Source organism: Centroberyx affinis, unplaced genomic scaffold (genome assembly GCF_046629955.1).
Source record: "Centroberyx affinis isolate AG114_WGS23_722 - 3 ecotype Tasmania unplaced genomic scaffold, CSIRO-AGI_Caff_v1 ptg004554l_1, whole genome shotgun sequence".
NCBI classification, from domain to species: Eukaryota; Metazoa; Chordata; class Actinopteri; order Beryciformes; family Berycidae; genus Centroberyx; species Centroberyx affinis.
In genome coordinates, this window is record NW_027282183.1 from 195068 (window position 1) to 221495 (window position 26428).

General features: G+C 43.0%; 1 protein-coding gene across 3 annotated transcripts; it reads right to left on the reverse strand.

Moving 5' to 3' along the window:
- Nucleotides 1–25882, reverse strand: csgalnact1a (chondroitin sulfate N-acetylgalactosaminyltransferase 1a). 3 transcript variants are annotated; one of them, XM_071544383.1, is made up of 9 exons: nucleotides 17263–17426; nucleotides 16969–17169; nucleotides 16599–16917; nucleotides 14135–14351; nucleotides 11541–11642; nucleotides 4570–4748; nucleotides 4379–4473; nucleotides 4081–4162; nucleotides 1–2782 (listed from the first exon to the last, which is right to left on the reverse strand). In XM_071544383.1, exons 1-9 carry the CDS (start codon nucleotides 17404–17406, stop codon nucleotides 2487–2489), a joined length of 1635 nt encoding a protein of 544 aa, XP_071400484.1. In that variant the 5' UTR covers nucleotides 17407–17426; the 3' UTR covers nucleotides 1–2486. The 3 variants fall into 3 exon arrangements, with proteins under 3 accessions (XP_071400484.1, XP_071400482.1, XP_071400483.1); XM_071544381.1 differs by adding an exon at nucleotides 25791–25882 and having other exon boundaries at nucleotides 16599–18090; XM_071544382.1 differs by adding an exon at nucleotides 25665–25797 and having other exon boundaries at nucleotides 16599–18090.
- Nucleotides 25883–26428: the final 546 nt, after the last annotated feature.

Below are 26428 nucleotides of genomic sequence, written 5' to 3' on the forward strand. Positions count from 1 at the left end.
GATGTCTTAATGATAATCTAGTTGGATGTAAAATGTAAGATTTTGTATATCAATAGAGACATAGACATTTTTATTACCACAGTTCACAAAATCACACCCACCTGAGACACTGTATGCCATAATTCTTTCTATTCTATTCTATTCTTTTTTTTTTTTTTGATGAATAGATAGAGAAGCCCATGAAGATCAGATATTGGTTCAGCCTTTCAAGAGCCATAAGTTTTGGCATGATATACAAACATCCCACATTTGTCTAATGTAGTGAAAAGTTTCAGATGTTAACAAAATTTCAGTTTTGCAGACAAGATTCTGATGTGGTGATAAGAATTTTGTAATTTATTTTCATTGAATCAAATATTGGGCCAAAAGTTAAGATGCTTGTGTTCATTAAAGTCACTGTGGGCTCAATTAAAAAAACAAACCTTTTTAAAGTTGAGGATCTGCAGATTATTTGGAAGCTGGTTTGGCATCATTTCGACTAGTAGTTTGACTTAGTTTTACAATTTATGAAAAAAACAACTAAGTGATGAATGTCATAATTTCCACTAGGTAGCACTGTACAAAAGATTCCTCTATTATGGGCCTTATTCTCAGAAAATTGCACACCTGCATATGGCTGATTTGTAGTATTTACAGTTGCTTGCTGCTTCATCTGGAAGATTGGCCCCATATTACAATATGTGCCCCTTTGGACCAGACTACTCTGCAAAGTTTTGTGCATTTTTTTGTATGGGATTTTTGTCAGAAGAAAGAAAGCGATAAACAGCATGTACAAAACATCTAATAACCTCTTTACATTCCACCTTATAGTTGGATACGACTTGAGAATTGGCTGACATAAGTAAGCACACTGCATTTAATTATACACAATGCACAAATAAATGTTTTATTCAACTCGTTCAAGCGAAGTGAAAAATAAAACTTCAAACCTAAAGACACTCGATTGACATTTCAAGGAAGGTCTCAATGGCTTACAATAAAATCATGATTCAAAAAGTGCCTCTTTTTCATAGCTTTGGTCATCCACCAAAATACAGCTCACTTTGATTGCCTCTAAGGACTGAAGTGCTGGAGTAAGATTTCAAAACAGACAATAGTTCTGTAGGTGATTGTATGAAAAACATGATTATATTAATCATCTTGGCAGTTGATAAAGATTGTTCGCTGGGTTTTTGCTCCCAGGGACTTACAGTGTCTCCAGTCATTGGGACTGGTCAGCAATGCACTTCATGTCACATTTTCTTTTCGCTATATTGCACTCTGGATCACACCCAGATTGTGCTCACTTTTTTCAACTGTGTGTGTGTGTGTGTGTGTGTGTGTGTGTGTGTGTGTGTGTGTGTGTGTGACAGAATGCACAGGAGTCACATGACAGTGACAGAATCAGAAACATTAGGTTCAACAGACTCATTCAGACTTGTCAAGTCTTCGTCAATGTCAGCTCAGCAAAAAGTATTATTGCCAGTCAATAATCTTTCCTTTATGCACTCTATCAATTCTGTGTCCACAAATTAGTTATATGAAAAGACTATGAATTAGTCTTATTAATTAATAATAATAAAGTTAATTATTTTTGATCATATATTACTTGCATACATCCAACTCATTCTTCATCACACAGAAGGCTTTTGAAAATCACAAAGCCATTATATATTGAGAAATACCTATAGATAATTCATAGCATGTTTTTTTTTTCTTTCTCAATACCTTTTCTCACTTCATTATACAGGGGAATGGCCCACACGTAATAATACTGCCCAGGCAAGATATCACATAGCTTTGAGACAACTGTTTTTGAAATTAGGGAAAAAAAATAGCAACTTAATAATACATATTAAGAGTGAAATTCGCAAAAGAATAGCAAACATAAATATAATGAATGAAGATTACTGTATCAATAATTTATAAAAAATAAAAAATAAATGTTTCACAAGGCCATTCCAGGCTTTAAATAAGTCCTTCACTTTTTTCACCACCATGTTGTTCCACTTCAGTCCACTGGGCAGCTCCACTGGCCCACACAGAACATACTGTATGCAGGCAGGTTCATTTTTCCTCGGCCTTTCTGAAGAGATATTGTCATAGGTATTAGTCACACAAGGCACATGGTTTAGAGACCAGATGACTTTCTAACTCAACTTTAGGTTCCACGGTTTCTTCCCAAAGGCCTTGCTACAGGTACAGAGGAATATACAGATGGACATCACAACACAGATGGTTGTATCAGAGATCTGTTGCTTAATGTCCCACAAAGATCCACACATTGTATCTGATGGAGATGCTTCCATTGTATGGGTGAACACCTTGAACAGTTCAGTTCATTTAAATTAAGCTTAACTTTTTGTTGTCCGTTCTGAGCCCTTGGAAAGTGAAAAGTCTTCACATTTTTTTCAATAACATCAAATGTTACTCAATCCAGTTCTATTCAACTGTGTTTGAATTGATTGCAGTCATTGTGATGATGTGATCTGTCTAACTTCAAGTCTTCATGTCTTCTTGGGGTTTGAGTTTTGCTGTTGCTTCTGCTTGCGGAGGTGAGCTTCGATCTCGTGTCTGAAGAACAGCATCCCCAGCTGGCCGTGCGAGGCCTCGTTCATGGCTTTGGACTGCATGCACATGCGGTACTGCTCCGGAGGCAGCTCGTCCGCACAGTGCTTCTCGTGCCACAGGTGAAACAAGCCTCTGGAGGGTGCGCGGACCACCAGGAGGTTGCTATGGAGATACTTTCTGTAAAGGTGGACGTCTTCGCCGCCCCAGCCTTTGATGTCAACGTCAAACCCTCCTGGAGATGCGAGAGCATGATAAGGGAATAGATATGTGGCTTGTTTTGTAATCAAGAAATTGAGTATTTGACACACACTGCAGGAAATGTAAAACTTTCTATTACGTCGATGTGTATCTATTTTAGGTTTAACATTGCATCTTAAGTGCTGTTATGTGGACTTGAGATTACAAACCCTTTCGCAATGCAAACATTTGATGTTTGCATTGCTGTGTTGACTAACTCTAAAAGGAATGCTGATTGTGAGTCCTGATTACAGTGTGATGTGTGATTGCAATCAGTTTTCCCTCCACACTGCCTGGCTTGTCGTTTGATGATGTGATGGTGCAGAAGTGATGAGATAACATGGTGCAGAGTACAGGAACATGTGACTAGACATGTTTAAACCTGCATCTTTGGCGACTTGTGTCATGTCTTGCTCACACTGTATAGTCTGTGTATCCCAATGGGTCCTGTAGTGACATAGGTAGACATGTTTAGTTTGGTTTTATTTGAATTATTATTTCTCTCTCTCTCTCTCTCTCTGTCTCTCTCTCTCTCTCTCTCTCTTTTCTAAGATATGCTCCAGGGCTAAACAGAGTTGAGATGAGAATTTGAAGATAACAGATGAATTGTTTGTATGCATTTGTGGTCTAAAAATATTCCAGTGCAATTTACCGTGTCTCTTTATCTTACCGCAGAGAAGAAGAACACACAACTACAAAACTAAATTACATTTTAAACCCGTTGTTCTCTCTCCCCATACTTTTGTCTTCTTGGAGCCTTGTTGTACGCTTTTGCACAATGTGTGTGTGTGTGTGTGCGTGTGTGCGCCCTCCACAATAAAATCTTTGGATTTGTTTATAGCCTCTGAACTTATTTAATTGATTTCCCTTTGCTGGAAAAATATATTGACGTAAATCTGTCTTGAGAGCCAATATTCCTCACCTCCATTGTCATAATACAGATAGAAAGGATATGGGGATATGGAATATGGTAATGCATGCTGCAGCTCAGAGCGATTTCATTCAGATTAATATAATAAAATCCCCTCCGAGTAAAGAAAAGCGATATGTTAGATTGATCCATTAGTGTTATAATATTTTTCAATATCCATTAACATATGGCAACATTAGCATTATGAAGCACATATTGTTGTAGCCATCGTAGAAGCTCCATTTCAATGTGCTTTATGTAACGCTGCTGCAGCCATAATCAACCCACAGGAGGAATTGTTTAGAAATTCACGGGGACTGTTGTGATGGCCGCCACTTGTAGGGCATGTTGTGTTGTAAATGTTGTTGTGCTGTAATATTTACCTATGTTGATAAAGTCAGACCTGTACTGGCAGGTCATGCCGAAACCAAAGTCTCTCCAGAACCCCGTGTCTTTCTTAATCACCTGAGGGGAAAAGAACTAAGTGAGTTTATGAACAACAATAGCAGCTCAACATGCATGAGAACATGCTTCTGTGAACTTGTATCCCTATAGCAACCGGAGAGGGAAAATACTTCTTAGTAAATATTTCGACCTCCCAGCAGTGTAGCACAGCACTGAATGCTGTATTTTCCGGCAATGGCTTGTAAAGTGTGTATAGATTTGGGTGGTGTGTATTACCAGCTGTTGCTCCACAGGTGGAACGTGGTCGGCACTTCCATAGATTAGGGTGGGGTTGTACTGGCTGAATAACACCGGGTAGAACACCTTTTTACCTGAAAGCGAGAGAAACGGGGCTGTCAGACCACCAAGCTGTGATTTGACGGCAATGTGTGTGTGTGTGTGTGTGTGTGTGTGTGTGTGTGTCTCACCGGGCTGTGTGTTGAGTCGGCAGGTGTTGAGGAAGTCAGCGGTGAAGTAGATGTCCACGTCGCAGAAGAAAAGCAGCACGTTGCCCCCCTTCCAGGCTCTGGCCCCCACGTCGAGGCCGCGCCCCCGAGAAAACTCCTCATCCAACTGCAGCAGGGTGTAGTTCTTAAAATTGACTTCCCTGCAGAGAGAGAAGGAGAGAGAGAGAGAGAGAGAGGGAAACATGCACCGGAATGAGATCGGTTGGCAAAACAGATGAAACGAGTAAGAAACAGAGACAGAGAGGGAAGGAAGACAGTGAGAGAAGTTGATTAAGCCATTTAAAGTTAGAGCTCCGTGCGACGGGTGAAACGCTCCAGAAAATTGAGTCAGCTTAATTGATCAGCTTCATGGATTTATGGGAGATTCTAATATTCTAATGGTTTACAGTGATGCACACTTTTTACACACAGGCCTACAAACCAATTTTTCCCCCCAGGTGGAAAATCTAGTGGGAAATCTCCATCCCATCATCACGGTCTGCACTTAGGCTACAGTAGGTATATCAACACCTACAGTATACAGCTCTCCTCCTTGTTTTGCCGCCTCCTGTGTCCCACAACCTTCACATTCTCCACCCAAATACCACATCACCATGACCTCTCCGTTCTCCTTCCCTGAGTCATTTCAAGTGCAGCGGGGGTGTTTCAGCACAACCTTTTCTGGACCGACTTCCCTTCACTGTGCCAGAGCCAAAGATGTTCCTGACCCAACTCATGTTCCATCTCAGTCTGATTCCAGCCATGACATGAAGAACCTTAAACGTGTGAACTGAAAGTTAATCGAGAGGGAATTCCTTCATCACTGGTGTAACGTTTTCTCAGAGAGGTGGTGAGAGCTGAGAGAAAACAGCTGGATACAGCAGGCTTGTACAGTTGGGGCTTTATACTGAACTGTAACTATACACACTGTCTGTGACCAATCCTCTACTCATGCATGCACATGGACAGACATGGACACAAACAATGAAACACACACACACACACACACACACACACACGCATACACGCACCCTTGCGTCGAAGCCAGAGAGAGAATAAGAGAGAAAAGCTGGTTTACCGCTCTCTGTCCCAGGCAGAACTAACAGGATGAAGTCTATTTCTTTCATGGCAGTCTGATGACACATCACAAACAGAGATGAGCACAGAGAGAGGGGGAGAAAGAGAGAGTGCAGGTAGACAGAGGAGGCAGGCAGAGCCAGACACACACAGCTTTGTTAAAGGAAACCAGGATGACCAGAGGAAATATCTGGTTTGTTTTGGCCGGGGGGCAGCTTGAATCGGCCTCTCCACCTTTTCCGTCCCTCTGTTGTGTGTGTGTGTGTGTGAGACAGCGACAGTATTTATGTGTATTACTGTGTTAAAGCCCTCGTCCCACTCTCATCCTTTCAACCTCTCCCATGATTAAGACGGATATAAAACTTTGTGATCCTGGTCCTGACTGCCCTGAATCCCATAGAAACATAAACATGTGAGCTTGTTTCTCAAGAATTAGCAGTTTGAAAAATATTTATCCCTCTGAATAACAACCGCAACGAGCCAGCCCAGCAAAACAATGTTTTCACATCCCAAAAATTCCTGGTGACTTACTTTTTAGAAATCACAAGAATACCGAAAACACTTGCAAGGCTATTCTGCTCCTCCCGTCAAGGCTAATGTGTGTGTGTGTGTGTGTGTGTGTGTGTGTGTGCTGTCTCCATGATTATCTACAGTATGTGAATCCAAACACAGTTTATCAGTCCCACAGCCTACACAGGGTCCCAGGAGACGTGGACCCACCCACTGGCACTAAACTAAAGAAGGGAGAGAACACAAATAGCTCTATCTGTGTCTAACAATGTTAATGTGGCACTAGCATTGTACAAATGTGTAATTACAAAGCAATAAATTTATTTGACATTTCATGCATGAAAAATACAAGGGCATTTGATTCCATCCAAATTTTAATGGGACTGGATTAGGGATGTTTTTTGTACTTTAATGTTTTGCATATTTGCATTTTAGCCTTATTGTCTCTGGTCTGTTTGTAGGCCATTACTGTCTTTTGGATGTATAAATGTTGAAAAATATTTTTGCACTAAGCTTTTTCCATTTTCAAAACATTCCGCATTGATTATCTGTTCCTTAATTGTCACCTTCAGTTATAGCACTAGGCCCACTTCTTCATGGGTTGTGTGGTAATAGTAGTAGTTTTGCTGTGTCGTGTAACTTTGTTGTACATTGATATTGCCTAATCCTATGACAAAATAAAGTAAAACGCATAGTGCTCGTTTTAGGGTTAGGATTAGGGTAACCCTAACCCTTATGGTTAATATTAGTTAATAGCTATTTTTTTTTAAAGTTATTTTGCCCATAGCCCAATAAGCTTGTATACACACTGACTAGTCGATTAGTCACTCAGATAACCCACTGACTAGTCAACCATGAAAAAATAGACAGAAATTTGTGAACTTTGCCACAGTTCTCAGGCGGGTCTTCATGATTGAAAAAGCACATAGTGGTTATTTTCTCAGAACAAACAAACAGCAATAATATTGTGATGTTACGTTGTCCTATTTATACAAAAACCTCATGTTCCTCTGTGTGTTTTAAAATAAAATTCTGCACCATCCAGAACTCAGTTATATTGGGGACATAGGTTATCCAAAGCATCTCGGTAGGCTTATATTACTGATGCTATCTCCTGTAATGATTTAATAATTAAGCTGTGCATACATCAGCGACTCCTTCATTCTCAAGAGAGGTACATAAATAATTCATTGCAAATTTTATGGTGTTCATATTTTGGTGATTACCAATATTATTTAGGGACAGATTTAATTGTCTCTGTTTCCACAGAGCCAAGGCTGGTGGTTGATGTATTATTCATCCTGGTAGGTGCAAGGTGTGTGGGGGTGCTTGTGCTGGTCTCAGAGCTTTGGCTGTTTAAATAATTCTTACACACGTTTATGCGTGTGTGTGTGACTGTGTGTGTACATGTGCATGCGTGTGTGTAACCATTTCCTGAGTCTGTAATATGTGTGTCCAAATATGTGAGTACAGGCATTGAAAGTCAGTGCTACATCCTACAGTATTCTAGCTTTCCACACTACTTTTTATATCCAACATAATCTCCCTGCTACCTCCCTCTCTCTCTTTGCTTCTCTTCCCCAGGCATGCTGGCACACCTATTAAGGCTCAAAATAGTCTATTTGTTTACTGTGGGCGTAATAGCTAGTACCTAGCAGAGGCTAAATTGTTGAAATTTTGTCAGAGTGAGAAACCTACTAAAGAACTGTCATGTTCCCACTTAGCAGCAGGCCTGATCCTGTTAGTTCTGCTTAGGTCAGGGAGGGGGAAACCAGATTTTCTCTCTCTGTGTCTCTTTCTTTTCTGTGTGAATCTGTGTCTGTGTCTCCATGTAACCACTTGTTTGTGTTTGTGTGTGAGTGGTTATGACTAGAGCGTTGGTTGCAGACATTGTGTTGACTAAAAGTGAAAAGCCCTGTGTGTATGCTCGCATCGAGCCATATCCTGGCTTCTCTCAGCGCTCACCACCTCCTACAGAGATACAGTACATTAGACCAGTGAAGCAAGCTTGATTTTGCCTTCTAAATAAATTTTGTCCAATTAAGCTAAACCACTTCTCTTGGTCCATTTCTGGGGCAACGCCAGATGCAGCCATGCCAAACAAGCCTGTCTCCCTGTCTGTATCCCTTTCTGCCTGCCAGTCAATTGGTTCTTTTGGTGTTTTATCCTGTCAAGCTGGTTTGCCTATCTGTCATCTATCTGCTGTTTACAGAGAAGAGAATCTGGTTTGTTCTCTTTGAGCTTTTGTGTAGAATTAGGTAAAAAAAAAAAAAAACAGTGACAGAACCAGGGAAATCTGTCTGTACATGTAATGGAGAGGTGAGTGCAAGTTATTAAAAATGTATACTTGTTGTGATCTCGCCCAGAGACAAGACAGCTACACATGACTTATTAACACTAATGGCTAATTTCGAGAATATGTCCATAAAGACATTTGCCACCTGTTATATGGATGTTGAATAGCCGTCTAACTCATCCGTTATTTGTTTTATCACTGCATCCTCTCATCATCTTCTCTCGTTCCCCCTCTCCTCAACATTACCCCCCTCCCTCCCCTCCTCAGCACCATCAAAGCCCTTCTGAGAGTTGTTGACCTGCCCATGAACTGAATGAAATGCCACAATGAAAGGCTGGTTAGAAGGACTGTAACAAGACGGGAAGCAATAAAATGAGCGAGGGATTATTGTTGAAAGAGTGGCAGAGAGATCGCATCCTCTATCTCTCTGAACTTCTTCTATCCCCCTTTCTTCTCTTCTTTGCTTCTCACTTCCCTTAGGATCCTTATCACCACTCCTCCCCTTACCCTCTGGAAATCTTTCTCTCTTTCTGCTTCAGCCTCCCTCTCTCCCGTCTTATCTTCTCTCCTCTCCACTGTCCTCTTCTCCCACTTCTCCCACTTCAACCATTTTCTCTCTTCGGCCGTTCTCTTCTGAAGTGCAGCAATTATTCATACGTATTGATTGATATCTCTCTTCAAACAGCTATCTACTCATTCTGCTCTCTCCTTCACACACAAACAGTTTCTCTCCTCTCTCTCTCTCTCCCTCTGTCTCTCTCCCTCTGTCTCTCTCTCTGTCTCTCTCTCTCCCTCCCTCTCTCTCTCTCTCTCTAGCTCTATCTCTCCCTCTCTCTCTCTCCCCATGACTCTCTCTCTCTCTCTCTCTCTCTCTCTCTCTCTCTCTCTCATAACTCTGGATGATAATTTCTGTCTTTGTTTGAAATGATAAGCCTGCTCTCTCACAAAGACTGAGGCTCAGAAACATTTATGCCCCCAAATGGTTTGAGTCCAAGTTCAGTCTTTGAAGTTTGGATGTGTAATAGATATACTTTGCTAGTCATGAAAGTTCAGTAGCCGAGCTTATCTATTTTAAATGATATGCTTAGTGTCTAGCTGATTGCTTGAAGACTGAGGCGCTGACTTGCTGAAGTTTCACTTTCTCCTCTTATGTGCTTGGCTGTTATTACGGTGGAACTGGTTAAGCTTTGTGATATATGCCGTAAGAATGAGCACCTGAAATAGAAACCAAGACTTTTCGCCCTCATTTAACCCCTGAAGCAGATCTGAGGGGAATGGATAGGCGTAAGAAAGATTGTGGAAATCCAGCGCGATTTAAATCTTAGATTGAGACATGGCTTTGCTTCTCAGATCATTTCAGTCATCTCAAATCAGAGTGAGACTCACGGGAGTTTTGTCTACAGTGGTTTAAATGGGCTATTACTGGGCATGCAGGTGTTATATGGAAAATTTTGGGCAGGGACACTGTGTTATTGAAAAGCAGGGAGTGTGACTAAGTGTGATTTCACAAAAAACCTACGCAAACAGCTAGAGGTTATTTTGGACTAGGCACAAACCAAACCAGTTTATAGAGGTGGATCTAATTTGTGGCAAGGGCAGTGTGGAATCAGATCAGCCACTAATGATCCACCACATGCTGCTGGGAACAGATATTGACGTGTTTGTGAGGCACATTCCTCTGTGAGCCTGTGTGTGTGACAGTAAGTGCTTGTATATTTGTGTGTATGTGTGAGTGTCTGGGCATGTATGCATCCATATGTGTACAACAGGGTTCCCAGATAACAGCCCAGAGGCAGTGATCCTTCACTGCTGACGCCCATTCATTTAGACAGAAGCAACAGAGTCAGATAAAGGAGAGCGAGGAGCTTGAAAGAGGCGGTGTCTTCTCAGGAGTTCAGAGCTTGATTACAGTGGCTGATTCACACTCTGATAAACAGTTACATAACTGATGAATGCACTGCCATTGGCTGTGAGTAGAATGCAAAAAAGCTTTAAAAAGTTCAAGGCAGAACCTCCGCTTAGTGAGAAAGATTACTGGACAATGTACTTTATTCGTCCCGCTTCTCTCGCTGTACTTTCACTCTGTTCTGCTGTAATTGTATCTCATTCAGTGCCTCTCTTTTTCAAACAATCGTTCCTTCAAGGCTGTTGAATAATCTTGCAGATTTGTTTGTATGTATATATTGCTGCATTTACCAGTTCTGATTTTATGTCTCTTTTTTTTTTTTTTTTTTAGATTTGTGTGGTACACGTTTAAGCCTATTTGATGTTGGCCATTTCATCTTTACAATTCTTTAATCAGAGAAATCTCTGGATAATGGGACAATACCCTCTGCCTTATTATTCTCTCCGTCAGTGAGAGAGGCAGGCAGAGAGACAGAGAAAAGAAAGAGAGATGGCGTGATATCTGAGATAGTCCGACTAATTCAAGGCCACACAAAACCTTCGGAGCTGGGAACTGACTAACATCACCATAGCAACCCCCTGAGGGAATCTGTGGCTCAATCAACAGTGGATCTGATCCTCTGATCAGCTAACTCTGATTATCTCCAGAGGTATGGGGGCCAGTGTGAGAGTAGTGTGAGTCAGGGCCGACCAAAGGCCCGTTATAATTTATCGGTGTTGGATGGCAGAGGTGGCAGAGCTCTCTGCTCCCCGGCATGGGTGGCATACTGTTCCATTATTCATCAGACAGAAGACGGGCTGTGGCGGGACACCATGCGAGGAGAGGAGGTGTGTGTGTGTGTGTGCGTGTTTGTCTGCCTGTGTTTGTGTGTGTTTGAGAGAGAAAGAGAGCGAGATCGGGTGCAAAATGTAGAAAGAGAAGGAGGGTCTGGCGTGGGCGTGTGTGTGGATATGTGTCTGCAGAGGAAATATTATCAGAAGATTTTTTAGCAAGGACTGTTTGGTGTGTGCGTGTGTGAGAGAGAGAGAGATAAAAAGAGAGAGGGCGAGCTATTGAGTGCCCATGTGTGCCTGCAGCCGCGTTCATTTCATTGCATAATTAGATTCCATGTTCTGTGTTTGGCCTCTAATTCAAGGATCTAATCTTGGCTGTGATTTCACCCACCTGGACGTGTTCTCCAGGGTGCTGCGGACTTCGCTCATCTGCTCCTTCCCGAAATACACCACTGTCAGATGTACCCGACCATCCTGACGCACACACACTTCCCTGTAAATACACACAAAGGAAGGAACAATGTATAAAGGCAGTCAGGGGGGATTGTAGGAAGGAAGAGCACTATGATCAAATGCGGTTTTAAAAAACGAAGGCCTTGGGTAAGTTTGCAAGGTTCCTCCAAACTCTCCTTACTCAATACTGCGTAAATGGGATACAAAATGTAAAAACTAGCGGGACAAAGACAGAAATGGAACATAGAGACATAGAGAGAGATACTATTAAACTTACTATTGTTTATGTTTATGTTTATGAGAGAGAAAGAGAGAGAGAGATTGTGCGTGTGTAAAGGAGAGACCTAGTGGGGGATGCCTGCAGGCATTTTGATGGAACCATGTCAAATATGTCACACACATGCTGAAGATTATTCACCTCCCCACACACACACACACACACACACACACGCACACACACGCACGCATGCACACACACACACACACAACACAAACATACTTGTACTTTTCCCAGAAGCACATGAGAACTCTGTCTGTTGAACTCTAATACTGTGCTGTTCTGTATTCATATCGCTCCTGCAGCTTGCTCCAGCAGTTCTTGGAAAAAAACACTGAAATTCTAATAAAACTCAACTAGATGAATAAAAGATGGATAAACAAAATGGCTAAATGTGTGAAGAGGAGATTGGAGAGGATAATAGAATTTTCACAACTGTCATTATAGACAGTTATTGTCTTTTCTGTGCTGCTTGGTGGAAGGCTATTTCTTAATGGTGGCATTATTAGAAGTCAATTATTCTTTGCAAGGATCTGATGTTATGCCATCTTTCATTTTGTCACTGGGTCCACACTGCAGGGAAAGTTATTATCAATTCATCAAGAAGTAGTACCAAGATTTTTGCTCGAAACTGTCAAATCAAATCAAATGTGTGGAACTACAAATATTCATTTACATGCCATTCCTAAATGGCATATAGGAATGGCATATCCTATATGCTACTCCTATACGGCAGTCCTATACGCTTGGGAAAAGTGTCACAGTGCATCTGAAATGCTGCCATTTTTCACTCTCCGTGTGAATAAAGATCATGACAAACACACACAGTTACTGACCGATCCACCCACCCCACACACGCACACACAAACACACACACACACCTACACACACACGCACACACAAACACACACACACACACACGCACACACACACACACGCACACACAAACACACACACACACACACACACACGCACACACACACACGCACACACACACACAAACACACAGCTCTTTGGTATAGCTTTAATATGGATGAGGCTAAAGTGATTGCTCAGCAACTCACAGAGTCTTTAAAGTAGGTACACTAGCCATGCTGTATATCAGCCTCTGCTGTTCTGCCCAGGGGGCATTTTAATAGGCTACAAGACTGCTGCTAAGCAGGATTTACCATCTAAAAAGAGCTGTGATAAGCAGCAGCAGGAGTACAATAAATCAGAGACATTAAGGCGGATGTTTCCGCAACTGATGGTGACAGACTGCTGAGCTGAAACAAGCATATTTGTGTTAGCTGATTAGTTTTGACTGCTCCTTTCAATATGAAAGGGAATCAAACAATGATTATACTTACTTATTGTCATTTGAGTTTCAAAGCTTAGCACTGTTTCTCTAGAAAAATACTTCACTATTTTATCTCATGCCAATGCTAACCTTGATAAGAATTAGATTTTCAGCCAATATGGTCTTTACATGATTAAATTTATATATGCATGAAAACCCCATATGCAGTCTAAATCATGTGACCCTATTTTATTACATTTAGATGTCCTTTAGAAATTAGTCAGGTGACTAGTAAAAACATAATCAAATTTATTTATTCCGCATTTTAGCTAGGATCTCTATAGCTATCTTTATTCAAATTCTGAGAATTTTGACAAGCCTCTTACCCAGAGGCTTGCATCATTTAAATCTTCTCCAGCTTTGTTTACATTCTGACTATGTACCACCACCAAAACATATGTGTACATGCGTGTACACTTTCAAAGTGTTACCTTACGATTTAATAATCTAAATAGCATATAATATGTAAAAAAAAAAATTCAAAGTGTAGTCACATGTTCCCCTCTATAGCTTCTTGAAAGCATCTCTGAGGTTTATTTTCTTTACTCTGTCTCAATCTCCTCCACTCAACGTCCCTGTCTGGTTGGTCCCAAATTAAGATGTAAATAAAACTGGATTTGAATAACAGAGTTTGAGATATGATACAGAGAACCTTTTTGAGTTATTTAACTTGGGACTTCTGTTGTTTCATTCTGATGACTCATGGACCTGTATGGTTGCCATTCTGTAGCCAATTAGGAACATGTCTTGTTAGGTATATTAAAGAGATATACTATAATAAAGATTATGTGCACTGATGTATTTCAGAGAATGCAGTTTTTGCTCTACGACAGTTTCAGTAGTGAAAGGCTATCAACTGGATGTTTAAAAAAACCCAAAAAGAGCATAAAAGAGTAACGTTAAATGACTGTCTGACCTGAACTTGTGCATGAACTGTTTGAACTTGTCTGTGCGTCTGGACAGCGGGACGATGATGTTGATGGGGACGTTGGCTGTGTCCACTCTCTCGTTTTTCACCTTCATCAGCGGGCCAAAGGGACGGAAGAGGACCAGACGTCGGAATTCATTACTGGACTCCCCTCTGAAGGTCAGCTCGTACAGCGTCCCTTTGTCCTTCTCTGTACGGGCGATACCTGCAGGGTGAGGGAGGGTAAGACAGAGAGACGATGAATCGAGGAAAAACAAGGGAAGGAACTCTTGACAGTGACCATGCTGAGAAAACATTCTGACAAGATTTTGTTGTATTGAGTTTTGATGTCAGAATTGCTGTTTCTGTGCCAAGTTCATCTTTGTCTCTTTGTGTCATTTTGATTTGTTTTCCCCCTGTTTTCTTTGGGGTGAGGCATTTTATAAACCCCTTGGGGTCTCTTTGTTCTTTGTGCCAAATATCATATTTCCTTTTTCTCCTCTCAAGTTTTTATCATTAACTAAAAAAGAAAATGTTTTTTTACAGAACTCAAGCTGAGAGAAAATGGATTTTCAGGCCCCCAAAAAAATAAAACATCTGCCTGTGCTCCTGCTTTCCCTCAGCCCTCATACCGTCATCCACCATCATCTCTGTGTGTGTGTGTGTATCTGTCAGCACTTCTCTCACAGAGGCCGATGGTGTGTGTGTGTGTATGTGGGTGTGGGTGAGAGAGAGAGGGCAGAGGGACAGACGGGGCATCTGAGGCCACAGGAGACACTGTCCCTGGACTCTCTGCCGCTGCTGCTGCTGCTGGGCAAAGAGCCACAGAGACAGCTGTACACACACATACACACACACACACACACACACAAACCCACAGAGAAAGAGAGGTCACACTGGGATCCAGTACAGTTCTCTCAGAGTTGAAGGGCTTATGTGAGCCTGCTTCTCCAGAGAATCATGTTTTTTTTTTTAAATTACTCTTCCATTACTTGCATAGTACAAATTGATTAACTGGACTATGGGAAAAGAAACAAAGGGGAAATGGGAGGGAAAGAGTGAGGAAGTGAGGCCAAGAAATAGACAGAGAGAGAGAGAGGGAGAATAAACAAAGTCATTGAACAGAGACAGAGTCTACAGAGAAAGAGAGAATGACAAGAGAGAAAGAGGACAGAGAGACAGAAGAGAGAAGGCGAAAGACAGGAAGGACTCGAAAGAAAATGATAGAGAGGGAGAACGGAAAGTCCTCTGTGACCACAGATTGGCAGTCTGATAGCAGCCTGGATAACTATAAGGCCTTCCTGTCAAAATGGCGAGCTTCCTGTGATGCGAGGCCTCATTTCCCACAGGGACCTGCAGGGCTTTCATACAGTAAACATGTTGGCCAGACTAGACTACATGCCTTCACTTCCCGTCTCTGTCTATTTGTCTCTCTGTCTTTCTTTCTCAATTTTGAGTGTATCCCTTCCGAAGCCACTCTGTAAATAGACAGATCCGCCCCGGCCAGCAGCAGTGTAGAGCATGGCAGTTCATTTTGAGTGTGTTCGGCCTCAGCTCCCTGGCTCGCTACAGCAGCCTTGAAAGGCTCCTGAAGATGCTTTTGTCAGCGTGTGCATCTAGGCCGCCTTCCAGTTGTCTAGCTGGTCGGATAAAAAGCTCCTTGTTCGAGATTCGCTTAAAAGTGATGTCTAAATCCATTAAGGAACTTCAATGCAAAATATGAGCTGAAGGGAGTTGTTATTTCATTATAAGCCAGCTGCACTCTCCTCTGTTGTTGAAGAATGGTAGCGGCTGTTTAAGTACATATGCACACAAAAAAAGGATGGGGATCTGTTTCACACACACATTCCACAGGGACACACACACATGCACGTATACATCAAACATATAGCAACCTATGACGCATTCTCTCCCAGCCAGGTAGCCTTATTACTCACTTTAAGAACTGCAACCCTTCCCCTCACTGAAGATGGTGACCTTTAAAAAGCAATTCACACACACACACACACACGTATATACACACAGACATGCACACATACACTGAAAGACCATGTTTGTAGAGATGCTCCCCTGTAAATGAGAAGCAGCTGTGTTCATTTCCTACGGTTGTGATCAGAGCTGAGCAGAACAAACTAGGAGGATATCCTGACTTTAGTTGGACATAACAAAACAGCAAGAAGTCTCTACCCCCTGCCTCTCTTTCTTTCTCTCTCTCTCTCACACACACACACACACACACATACACACACACACACACACACATACACACACACACACACACACACACACTTACACTTCTGACCTTCCAGGAATTCTTAATATACAAAAAGTCCAAAAGTAACCCAGTACTCTGTCTGCATTTTACTTTGTTTTCAGAGTGGGTTGCAGACAAAAAGGAGAGTAAACTGTCCAGATATAGGGGAAATGTTGATAACCTAAATACCATGCACATAAAATCTTGGTTTACTCTCACCTTCTATGAAGTCTGATGGTGTGTACACCTTGCTGGTCTGACTCTTTTCCCCGGTGCTCCTGCTGTCTTGCTGGGACAGGGGTGTGTTGAGGCTGTGGAGGGCGGTCTCCAGTGCTTCCCCCAGCTCTTCCCTCTTGTCCTTCCTCACAGGCTTCTCCTCCGGGTGACGTGTTAGCCCCATCTCCAGCTGGTACACTCTCTGCAGGGTGAAGCTCTCAAAGGGCACCACCGCGTACTCACTGGGCAACCTGGTGCCAGCGTTCACCTCCGCCCTCGACAGCTGGCTCCTCAGAAACTCCTGGAGGTCCGCCTGCTGGCTCTTGGCTCCCTGGGCCTCCCCAAAGCCCCCTCCCCGAGACCCAGCCCCAGCTTCCTGTCCCTCTCCTGGGCCCCCGGCCCCAGCTGCCCTCTTCAGGCTCTCCTGCACCCCTTTCAGCTGCTGGCTGCGCTCCTGCAGTGCCTCCTTCAACTGAGCAATCTGCTTCTTCAAGGAGGAGATGTGGAGGCGGTGTTGCTCCTCGCGCTCTTGGAGCAGCACCTGGTAAGACTGGGCCCCTGGGGGTCCACCGCTCTGGGCGGGCCCAGCTCCACCTCCTCCTGTCCCACCTGCCCCTGCCCCAGCCCCCGGCCCTGTGCCCCCCAGGACAGGGTGGTTGGGTCCAGCGCGGGGCAGGGCGTGACTCAGTGGGGGGTCGTCAGAGTGCGGAGGGCTGCAGGTCATCACATACAGGAGGGACAGAGAGCAGCAGATGAGCACAAGCACCCCCCCGACACGGGACACCCAGGCTAGGAGACCGCGACGCAACATCACCACACGCACATCAACACTCACCCCTCTGGGTTAAACACCTATACACCCAAATGTGACTGGACACACACACAACATGTACACACACACACTCGTGCACACACACACGCACACGGAAATGTCATATAACCTCACACACTCCAGCCACGACGATAAGACTGCATTTGTGATTGATTATCTTCAGGCAGCCAGTGAGGGGACAGGCTACTTATCAGTGTGAGGTCATTTAATCAGAGTTAGGTCATTGCCTCTCCACTGACATAGATGGTAGCTGGTTTTGTCACTGACAAAATGCATTTATGCAAGTCAGAAGTCAAAAAACACTTCCTCCCTCTCCCTTGGTCCAGTCCAGCTCCATGGTCTGCTATAAAAGTGTGACCCAGACTTTGGTTACATCATGTATCACTCATCTGTGACTCATCTGTTCATATGTGCTTTGACTCTCTCCATCAGTCCATAATGCCCTCTTCCTGTCTGCAAAGCACTGAGAAACTGTCTCAGAGAGTCGGAGGAAAGTAGGTGAATTTCCTGGAATGGTTGAGTGTTACGCTGCAAGCCTGATGACACATCAGTCCGGATGAAGGAGGCTGATGCACGGGGCAGAGGTCCTATGTTCCATGAGAAAGCGTATGCTCTGTGGTCACTGGTGGGTTCCTCACGTACCGCATGGTTTCTCCGACAGTTCTGAGGGCAGAGAAAGCAGGAGTGAGAGGGAGAGTGTGTGAGAGAGAGAGAGAGTGAGTCGTGAGAGAGAGTGAGAGAGAGAGAGAGAGAGAGAGAGAGATTCATGAGAGAGATATACACAATCATTCTTTACATATTGACCTCTATCGTTTAAAACAGATCGGAAAACACACTTTGCCACTCTGACAAGTTAGTTTAGAATGGCCTGCAAGCCGAGGGTTTTAACTGCCTCGGCCAAACTAAGCATTCCTCCAAGGCTACAGCTCCTGAAAAACAATGTTGTCACTGATGTGTGAGGATATGAGGCAATGTGCAAGGGTGTGTGCTTGTGTGTGTGTGTGTGTGTGTGTGTGTGTGTGTACGTGCATGCTTGTATATCAGTGACGTCTAAAGCAAATACAAAGGATACAAGGGAAAAGAAACTGGGGCATATTCACAGACACACACACACACACACAATCTATCTACCTATTTATCTACCTATCTACCTATCTATCTAGATTCCTCTCACACTCTAATGAAATGCCAAACAAATATAGACTTAATTATAGAGGAAGAGGGCATGTATGTATGCTTTGTATGTGACGGCAGTACAGGAAAGGTGAGGGACAGTGTATTTGTGTATGAATGTGAGTTTTGAATGTATGCATATGTATGTTTTAGTGTTTGAGTTAGTGTATGTATCTGTAAATGTATCTGTGTGTGTGTGTGTGTCGGTCCAGGTCTCTGTTGACTCCCCACACAGTTAGTTCTTTGACAGGCCTTGCTGAAGCCGATCCTAATGAAAGGATTAGTATATGGCAGAAGTGAATACTGGACTGTGCTCCAACTGACGGCTGAATCAGGGCAGACAGGGCGTCTCTCCAGCAGGACCTCCACTGCTGAGGTAGAAAATCTTTGACGAAAGGATGCTGGGGGAAAGTGGGACCCAGTGCTGGAGTATGGCTGCTGTGATGGACTGTCATCCTTTCAACCCGTCACAAGAAAACCCTCATGATGTCATTCTGTTGGTGCCTAAAAGCTCGTAAATATATGACATGAGCTTAATAAAATTCAGTTGTGGTGGCAATTTAACCGCGTTCACCAGTGGTTCTCATTAGTCTCATAACCATGTGGTGTTTAGGCTCGGAGGAATACGAACCTCCTCCTTCAAATCATTGCATCACTTCTCCCAGATGACTTTGACTTTCCTGGTTTCAGGGCTTCCTGTAACAAACGATGGTGCTAATGAAAGTGACCACTAGCTATTCAGATGGAGGGATAGATGGATAGTGGTAGTTAGTTCTGACAATGTGAAGGTCTGTTTGCAAATGCACTACCATGGATTGTTAATATTCTGTTGGTACAACCTAAAACTCTGGTGTCTTCAGTTAATCTCATATCATACACACATATAAAGCCATCCATCATGAGACAAAAATCACTATGTAGTTATATTCTGTTATTAAAACCATAATCTGATACGATTACTACACAATTTCTTGCTATAATATAATCTTGACAAGACTCCTCATACAAGAGAAGCATAATTTGAATAGATACAGTATACAATACTATAGTAATCTCATATATATTACCATATGAATGATGCATATCTGTATATGAAAGCACTATACTTCTGCCCTGAGACATGAGACATAATTGCCAAATGTATCATAAAGACAATATAGGAAAAGACTCTCTGTGGCAAAGCAATCAATCCCTGTTGTAAAGTTATTAGAGAAAGATTCGGCATCGGAGAGGAGGCTGGTAGGAGATTTATGAACAAGGACTTGGAGCCAAACCGCTGACTCTCACTGGGCATGAATGAGTTGATTCAGGCCTGGTTATTTGACTCCCCATGGGGATAGGCATGGCTGCAGCACAGGCTCACTACCAGCTAAATCATCATGTCGTATTGATGGTGTGATGTCTAAACAGGGATCTGCTGGTTCCTGCTTCATGCTGGTTGCTGTACATGTTTCAATACAATGCTGGCAAAAGCAACATTTAGATTGGTCATATTCCATTTCCACATTAAGTAAAATAATTGCTATATTACAATTCACTGAGCAATCAATAAAGCAATTAGTATGCATTTCCATTAATGCTACAGTGATTTCCATAGCAATATGGCACTGCTATCTCACACAGAAAACTTTGTTGATAAGAGCCTTCAGTTGGGGAACTTCATGCCACAACCAACCAGACCACAGATTTCAGCATGACTTCCAGTAAGACAAACTGGCATTGTGCTTTAGAGAGGAAATGATGTCGTCGGACTGAGTTCTCGGACTGAGTTCCACCCCCTCCCTGACTTCCACTCGTCAATGCTGAATACATACATTTCAAATCTGAAACTACATAACTTTGAAGCTTATTATTATTTTACTGTGTATTCTAAAATATGCAGCACACCTTATTTGCACAGATGCAAAACTCACAACGACTCCAACATGAAATATAATGCAGCAGTTTCTGTTTCTCTTGTTTGGTGGTTTGACTTCCTTCTCTAACTCTGCCTGGACTGGATTGTTAACACTGCTAAGTTCCCTAGTGCTTGTTTCACCCAGACCTGTTCATCAGACTCAGAGTCGGTCACACCTTCCATCACAAACTGATGGAACTGCATTTTCCTAATTTTTGCCTAATTCTTGTTTCCATATTGGGAATAAAATCTACATAGTGATATTTCACTGCAATATAAACATTGTCAAGCTTGTTTACAAACAGAGAAAACAAGGCAGAGGATGCATTCTCTCCACTTGCCAAAATGACATAAGTGATAAATGTGTTTTCTTCCCCCTATCACATATTTCATTCCCTCTGCCAGAAATACAAACAGAGATGCAGGGATGAAGGAGGGAAAGGGTCAGAAAGAGAGACAGAGTGAGAGATGAAATAAATAACAATCCGACAGCCACAAAGAGGGAAAGACAGAGAGAGAGAGAAGAGAAAGAGAATGATGTAGTAGGTGGTGATCAGAGACGTTTCCAGGGCTGTGCTCTAGGAGCATCTGGTTCAGACACAGAAATCACTTCCGCACCTCCTACTGCAGCTTCCTGTCTTCAGGGCATTGACTGTGTGTGTGTGTGCGTGTGTGTATGTGTGTGTGTGTGCGTGTGTGTAATCTATTTCATTCACTGCAAAAAGTATTAATGCTACCCTCTTTGCGCCTGGTAAGAGTGGTGTGTTTGTGTGTGTGTGTATGTGTAGGAGAAAGGTGTAGGAGACAGACAGCGGCAGGTTTTAAGAAAAACAGAGAGAATGGACAGAAAGATGTGGCGTACCATTTATTTTCAACCCTCTCTCCCATTCCAGGACGACAGTCACACTACTACAGCAGATATCACACACAGATGACAGGTACAAGCATGTGCCTGTCTGTACTACTGTGTGCACAGGTCTGCCTTTCAGTGTCTGAGATATTTGAGGTGAAACCTTGTGCTCCTCTGGTCTGCACAGCTTATCTGAAAAATGTAGTATTTCAGTCCCACTAGCTGATCTAATGTTGTCTTTGTCCTCTAAATAGCAGATTCTCTTCGCTCCCTGTTGGCATTTAAAATATACAAGTATGCTCTAATGTCTCATTCTCAAGGAATAATGTATGCAGAGAGAAACTATAAGGTATTTTCAAAGGCAGCAACAGCTTTGCAGTCGCATTATGTGAATGTTTGTGTGTGTATGAGAGAGAGAAAGAGCAAGGGAGAGAGAGAGCACAGAGAAGATACAGACCATGGGGCCAAAAACTACAGAAAAGATGTGTCCCGCAGGACGCCAACTCTGCCTCTCTAATCTCATAGCTTCAAATGCTCATCTAAAAAAAAAAAAACACACATGCGCACATGTTTATGTGAGAGAGCATGAATACATAAATCTTTTAAACAGCACCCCCACACTCTCTCTAAGCAGTGGCCTCTGCGATCATTACAAACAACCTGATAAACCACAGAGCCATGCTGCGTAGTTAACTCCTTCCCTCTCTCTCTATCTCTCTCCCTATCTCTCCACCCCTCCCCCCTACTGCCTCTCTTGGGTTATGTATTTGTTCTGGGTCAAGGCTGTTTATGTGCATGTGAATGTGGTCCACCGAACGAATGTCAGGCCTCTTCTCAGACAGTTGCGTCTGAACCAGCCCTCTGGCTACATGTCACTGTAAAAATGAAGAACGTCCTGCAGGGAGGTCACAGCATGGAAGAAGAGGAGAGGAGAGGAGGAGAGGAGAGGAGAGGAGAGGAGAGGAGAGGAGAGGAGGGGAGAGGAGAGGAGAGGGGAGGAGAGGAGGGGAGAGGAGAGGAGAGGAGAGGAGAGGGGAGGAGAGGAGAGGAGAGGACCAAGATAGAGAATGAAGAGGCCAAAGCAAAGGAAGGGTGAGCTGAAGCCACCATAAAGCGAGAGAGAAGGAGCTAGAAGTAGAGAAAGGTTTCTTTGATGTCTCTTGTCCCCCCAGGTGATTCTCCCTCCCATTCATTAGGGGCTGGTTTCCCCGGAACCTTCCCTACGATGTGCCATCTGGACGGCCCTTAAACACACACTGCACTCTTCTGTTTCACTACAAGCACCCCGTGTTAACACCCCCTCTCCTCCCGCTCTCTCTCTCTCTCTCTCTCTCTCTCTCTCTCTCTCTGTTGGCCTCGCTTTCTCAATGTGTTATATTTCCTCACAGTTAGGTTAGATTAGATCAGATGAAACTTTTATGATCCCCATGGGGAAATTGGGTCACTGCAGCAGCAGAGAATAGGTTATAGGGAAGAATAGGACAAATAGTGAGTATTGGAGAGAATACCCCAATTAATTACAGCAATCAAACATATTGAGATGAATTCAACAACTGTAGATAGATAGATAAAGATACAGCATCTGTTGTTAGATTTACAGATGGAGGTGACAAATCAGAAATATCAGAAATGCAGAAATACAGTATGTAAAGAACACGCAGACATCATTTAGTAGCACATATACAGAGATGTGTCCAGAAGTATGTACTGGATTACAAAGAACAGCCAACATGACTAAATTACTCTAAACTCCATCCAAAATGGACAGCAGGGAACACAAGCATTGGCGTTAGTGCCTGTTAGAATCAAGCACCATTTGGCAGCGCAATTCCCCAGCCAAGCCATCCACAAAGAACGCATGAAAAGATTGATCTCTATTCTCTTCCATAAACCAACAACACAATAACAAACACCACCCAACTCTACAATGTCCCCTTTATAAGAATATGCAGAGAGGGGAAGTTAGTGGGTACTCCCTTATTCATTAAATTACAATGAAAACCACAGCATAGTTCTGATACAGGACACAGTTCATCCCTATGTAATTAGGGGGCAATATAATAAAACATAATTTGTAAAGTAAGACACTCCCTCTTTCAGTTGCTTCACAGCAGTGTTTTTGCATGGGAACATTATGCAAAAGCAGACAAACAAGCCAAGAGAGGGAACCATGGTTTCCATAGCAAGTACCAGACAACATGAGCTGATCCAGTGTCCAAGTTACATCTGTTGATCTCACAATCTCACCCACACACACACACACACACACACACACACACACACTCACACCATCATAATTGTACAACGTCAGTTTTTTAATCCTTGCAAAATGTGCAGTGGATATCCAGCGAATTAATTCTAAGAATTGCTTGGCAAATCAGTCGCAAAAGACGCTAACAAGTACTGGCCAAGTTCAGTCAGGTCCAGAGCTCATCCCTCTTCTCCCTGGACAGCCAACCAGCTCACAGACTTTACTACTACTGTGACCAGGCTGAGCCAGAGGATTAAACAAAATAGCCTGTTTGCTTGCAAAGTTAAGGCCGGTGGATTAGCTTTGTAGAATTAATACAAGTCTTTGGATCATCTCAGGCAAGAATTGTAACTGAACCAGCTCTGTTACACTGTGTTATTTATGTGGGCAATTTATATTGGTTTACGTAGTTGAAACTGACAGGCAACTCTCCAGGCAATATAGCCTTCGGTGGCATTTATAGGCTCTCGATCTAATAGATTTCTATAAACCTACATCATCTAGATGAGCCAGCGCGACTGTCATATCATCGGAGGTAAGTTGTCAATACTACAGGGACATTACATCACCGCCGTTAAAATGTCACTGGATAAATGTCTGGCAAGATTCTGTTATCTGATCTGTGTAACATGAGAAAACGGGTCCTGCACCAGCAGCAGAGTGTGAGAACACACACACACACACAGTCTCACAGACATGCAACATACACACACACACATACAAGCACACACGTGCATGCACACGCTCAGGGGCTCACACACACACACACACACACACACACACACACACACACACACACATCAGAGAGGCTGTTCATGTCCTATATGTTTGGTGTATTGAGCATCTCAGAGGGGGCAACTTTATCCTCCAGGCACAGAAAGCACATATGTCATCACATATCACATCACAAGTTTACCATTAATTAGTCTGGTGCTGGTATAGGAAAAAGGCTGATAATGTGCCCTAAGCATATGTCCCCCACTCCATAAAGCCAGTCTTTAACTCTTCTCTGCTTGCTAAACAATCCAAACTGCCGCACAATCCCACATAATCTCCCTTTCTTCCAATATGTGGAAAACAACTGGGAGCTTTATGACCAAATATTTCAGGGTGCTAGGTTCCTGTTAGTGAGTGCACTAAGCAGGATTAGAACCATTTCCCTGATAAAAACCTCCAGCTCAGCCAGTATGCTGTGTGTATATACACGTGCGTGCGCGTGTATATACACCGCTGTGTACAGAGGAGTTGTAGAGGGATGTTGGAAATGAAGCCTGTACTTTTACGAGACACATTTAATGTCAATATCCGCTGATCAGCAATTATTGCGGGCGGCTTTTTATAAAATCTCGCCATGTGATTCTGTTTGTAAATGGCCCTAAAACGTGATTAAGCCCACAGCTTGGTACCTGATCTTTTATAATGAACAGGTTTTGCTAACAACGTCAAAGCCCTTCCTCTTTCACTTAAATTAAATGGACAAGCCCTTTGGGAATGCGCACCACTCTCCTGATGAATAAAACCTCTTCAGTAGGCTACAGTTATATTCTAGTACAAAACACACAAGCAAGCAGGCATGCCACACACGCGCACACACACAGACACACACGCACACACGCGCGCGCGCACACACACACACACACACACACACACACACAGACACACACACACACACACACACACACACACACACTTTCTCTGTATGCTGCTATACCCTGCAACCTATATGTAACCTATAGGCTACTCACATTTAGAAAGAAAAATAATTCTCTCAGACGCATTATAGCCTGTCCGTGTGTGTTTTCATATTCAACTTTATTGAGTATTGTTGTAGAGTAGCAACAATGTGATTCGCTCTAATTAAAAGTGATGGGATGTGATGACTGTTCTTGCATGCTCCCTCAAGAAAAGTTAGTTATCCTAAAATAGACGTTTAGAAGGATGCTATACAAATATCAGAGCAAATCTTTAAGTTCCTAGAGACATACAGTATAATACAGGAATATAACAGTGATGCCCGAGGACATAAAAAAACACCATGAAGTAGGATAATGTCACTGTAAACTCACCATTGAGTACCACAGACACACTGTAAGACCCTATAGAAGCATTATAGGAATATTAGAGTAATTTTTCGTTAGGGCTACATCTGCTGTCATACAGCCTGAGCAAACCGTCCCACCTGGCCAACTTACCTCTTCGTTTCTACAGTCGTGAAGTCCCGGTTGAGTGGAGGTTTTGTGTCCCGGTCTCGGTGCTGCGGTCCCGTCCTGCAGCCATCCGCGGTCCACAGGCGCAACTTGCGGTGGACAGGCGCGGGTGTGAGGGTATGTACTGCCGAGCTGCGTCAAGCCAGCCAGACCTAGACGGAATAACACAGGAATTTAGGAGATTTTGCCTTCAAAATAAAAGCATAAACTTCTGGGAAAAAACAAAAAAAACAAAAAAAAAAACAGGTTCTGGACTGTCCCACAGTGGATGATATTTGCTGTAGGCATACACCGTTATGGTATGTGTTCTGTAGCCTACAGACCAACAGAAAATGTCAACATTAACACTGCAGCAAATATGGAGTGAAACTTTATCTGGAAACAATGTAATGAGACTTTATTGATCCTCTGTCAGTTACAGAGCAGCACCCGCAAGGGCCCGATAGGGATCCAGTGACTAGCTCAAGGATGTTTGCTGTCACAGGGCTTGAACCCAGGTCATCGAATGAAGCACAGCCTTCCTAAGCACTATGCCACCCTGCTGCCCCTAAAACGGATAGGCTACTAAAAATATGATATTGTTGACACACTATATTTTAATATTATATCTAGATTATATAAAG

What these genes read in the sequence shown, in the direction of transcription:
- csgalnact1a (XM_071544381.1), bottom strand. Translation starts at nt 17,406, where the DNA reads ATGTTGCGTCGCGGTCTCCTAGCCTGGGTGTCCCGTGTCGGGGGGGTG. An exon ending in ACCATCAGACTTCATAGAAG is followed by an intron (nt 14,352 to 16,598) that starts GTGAGAGTAAAC and finishes CTCACCCTGCAG; the next exon opens with GTATCGCCCGTACAGAGAAG. An exon ending in GTCTGACTTTATCAACATAG is followed by an intron (nt 2,783 to 4,080) that starts GTAAATATTACA and finishes TCGCATCTCCAG; the next exon opens with GAGGGTTTGACGTTGACATC.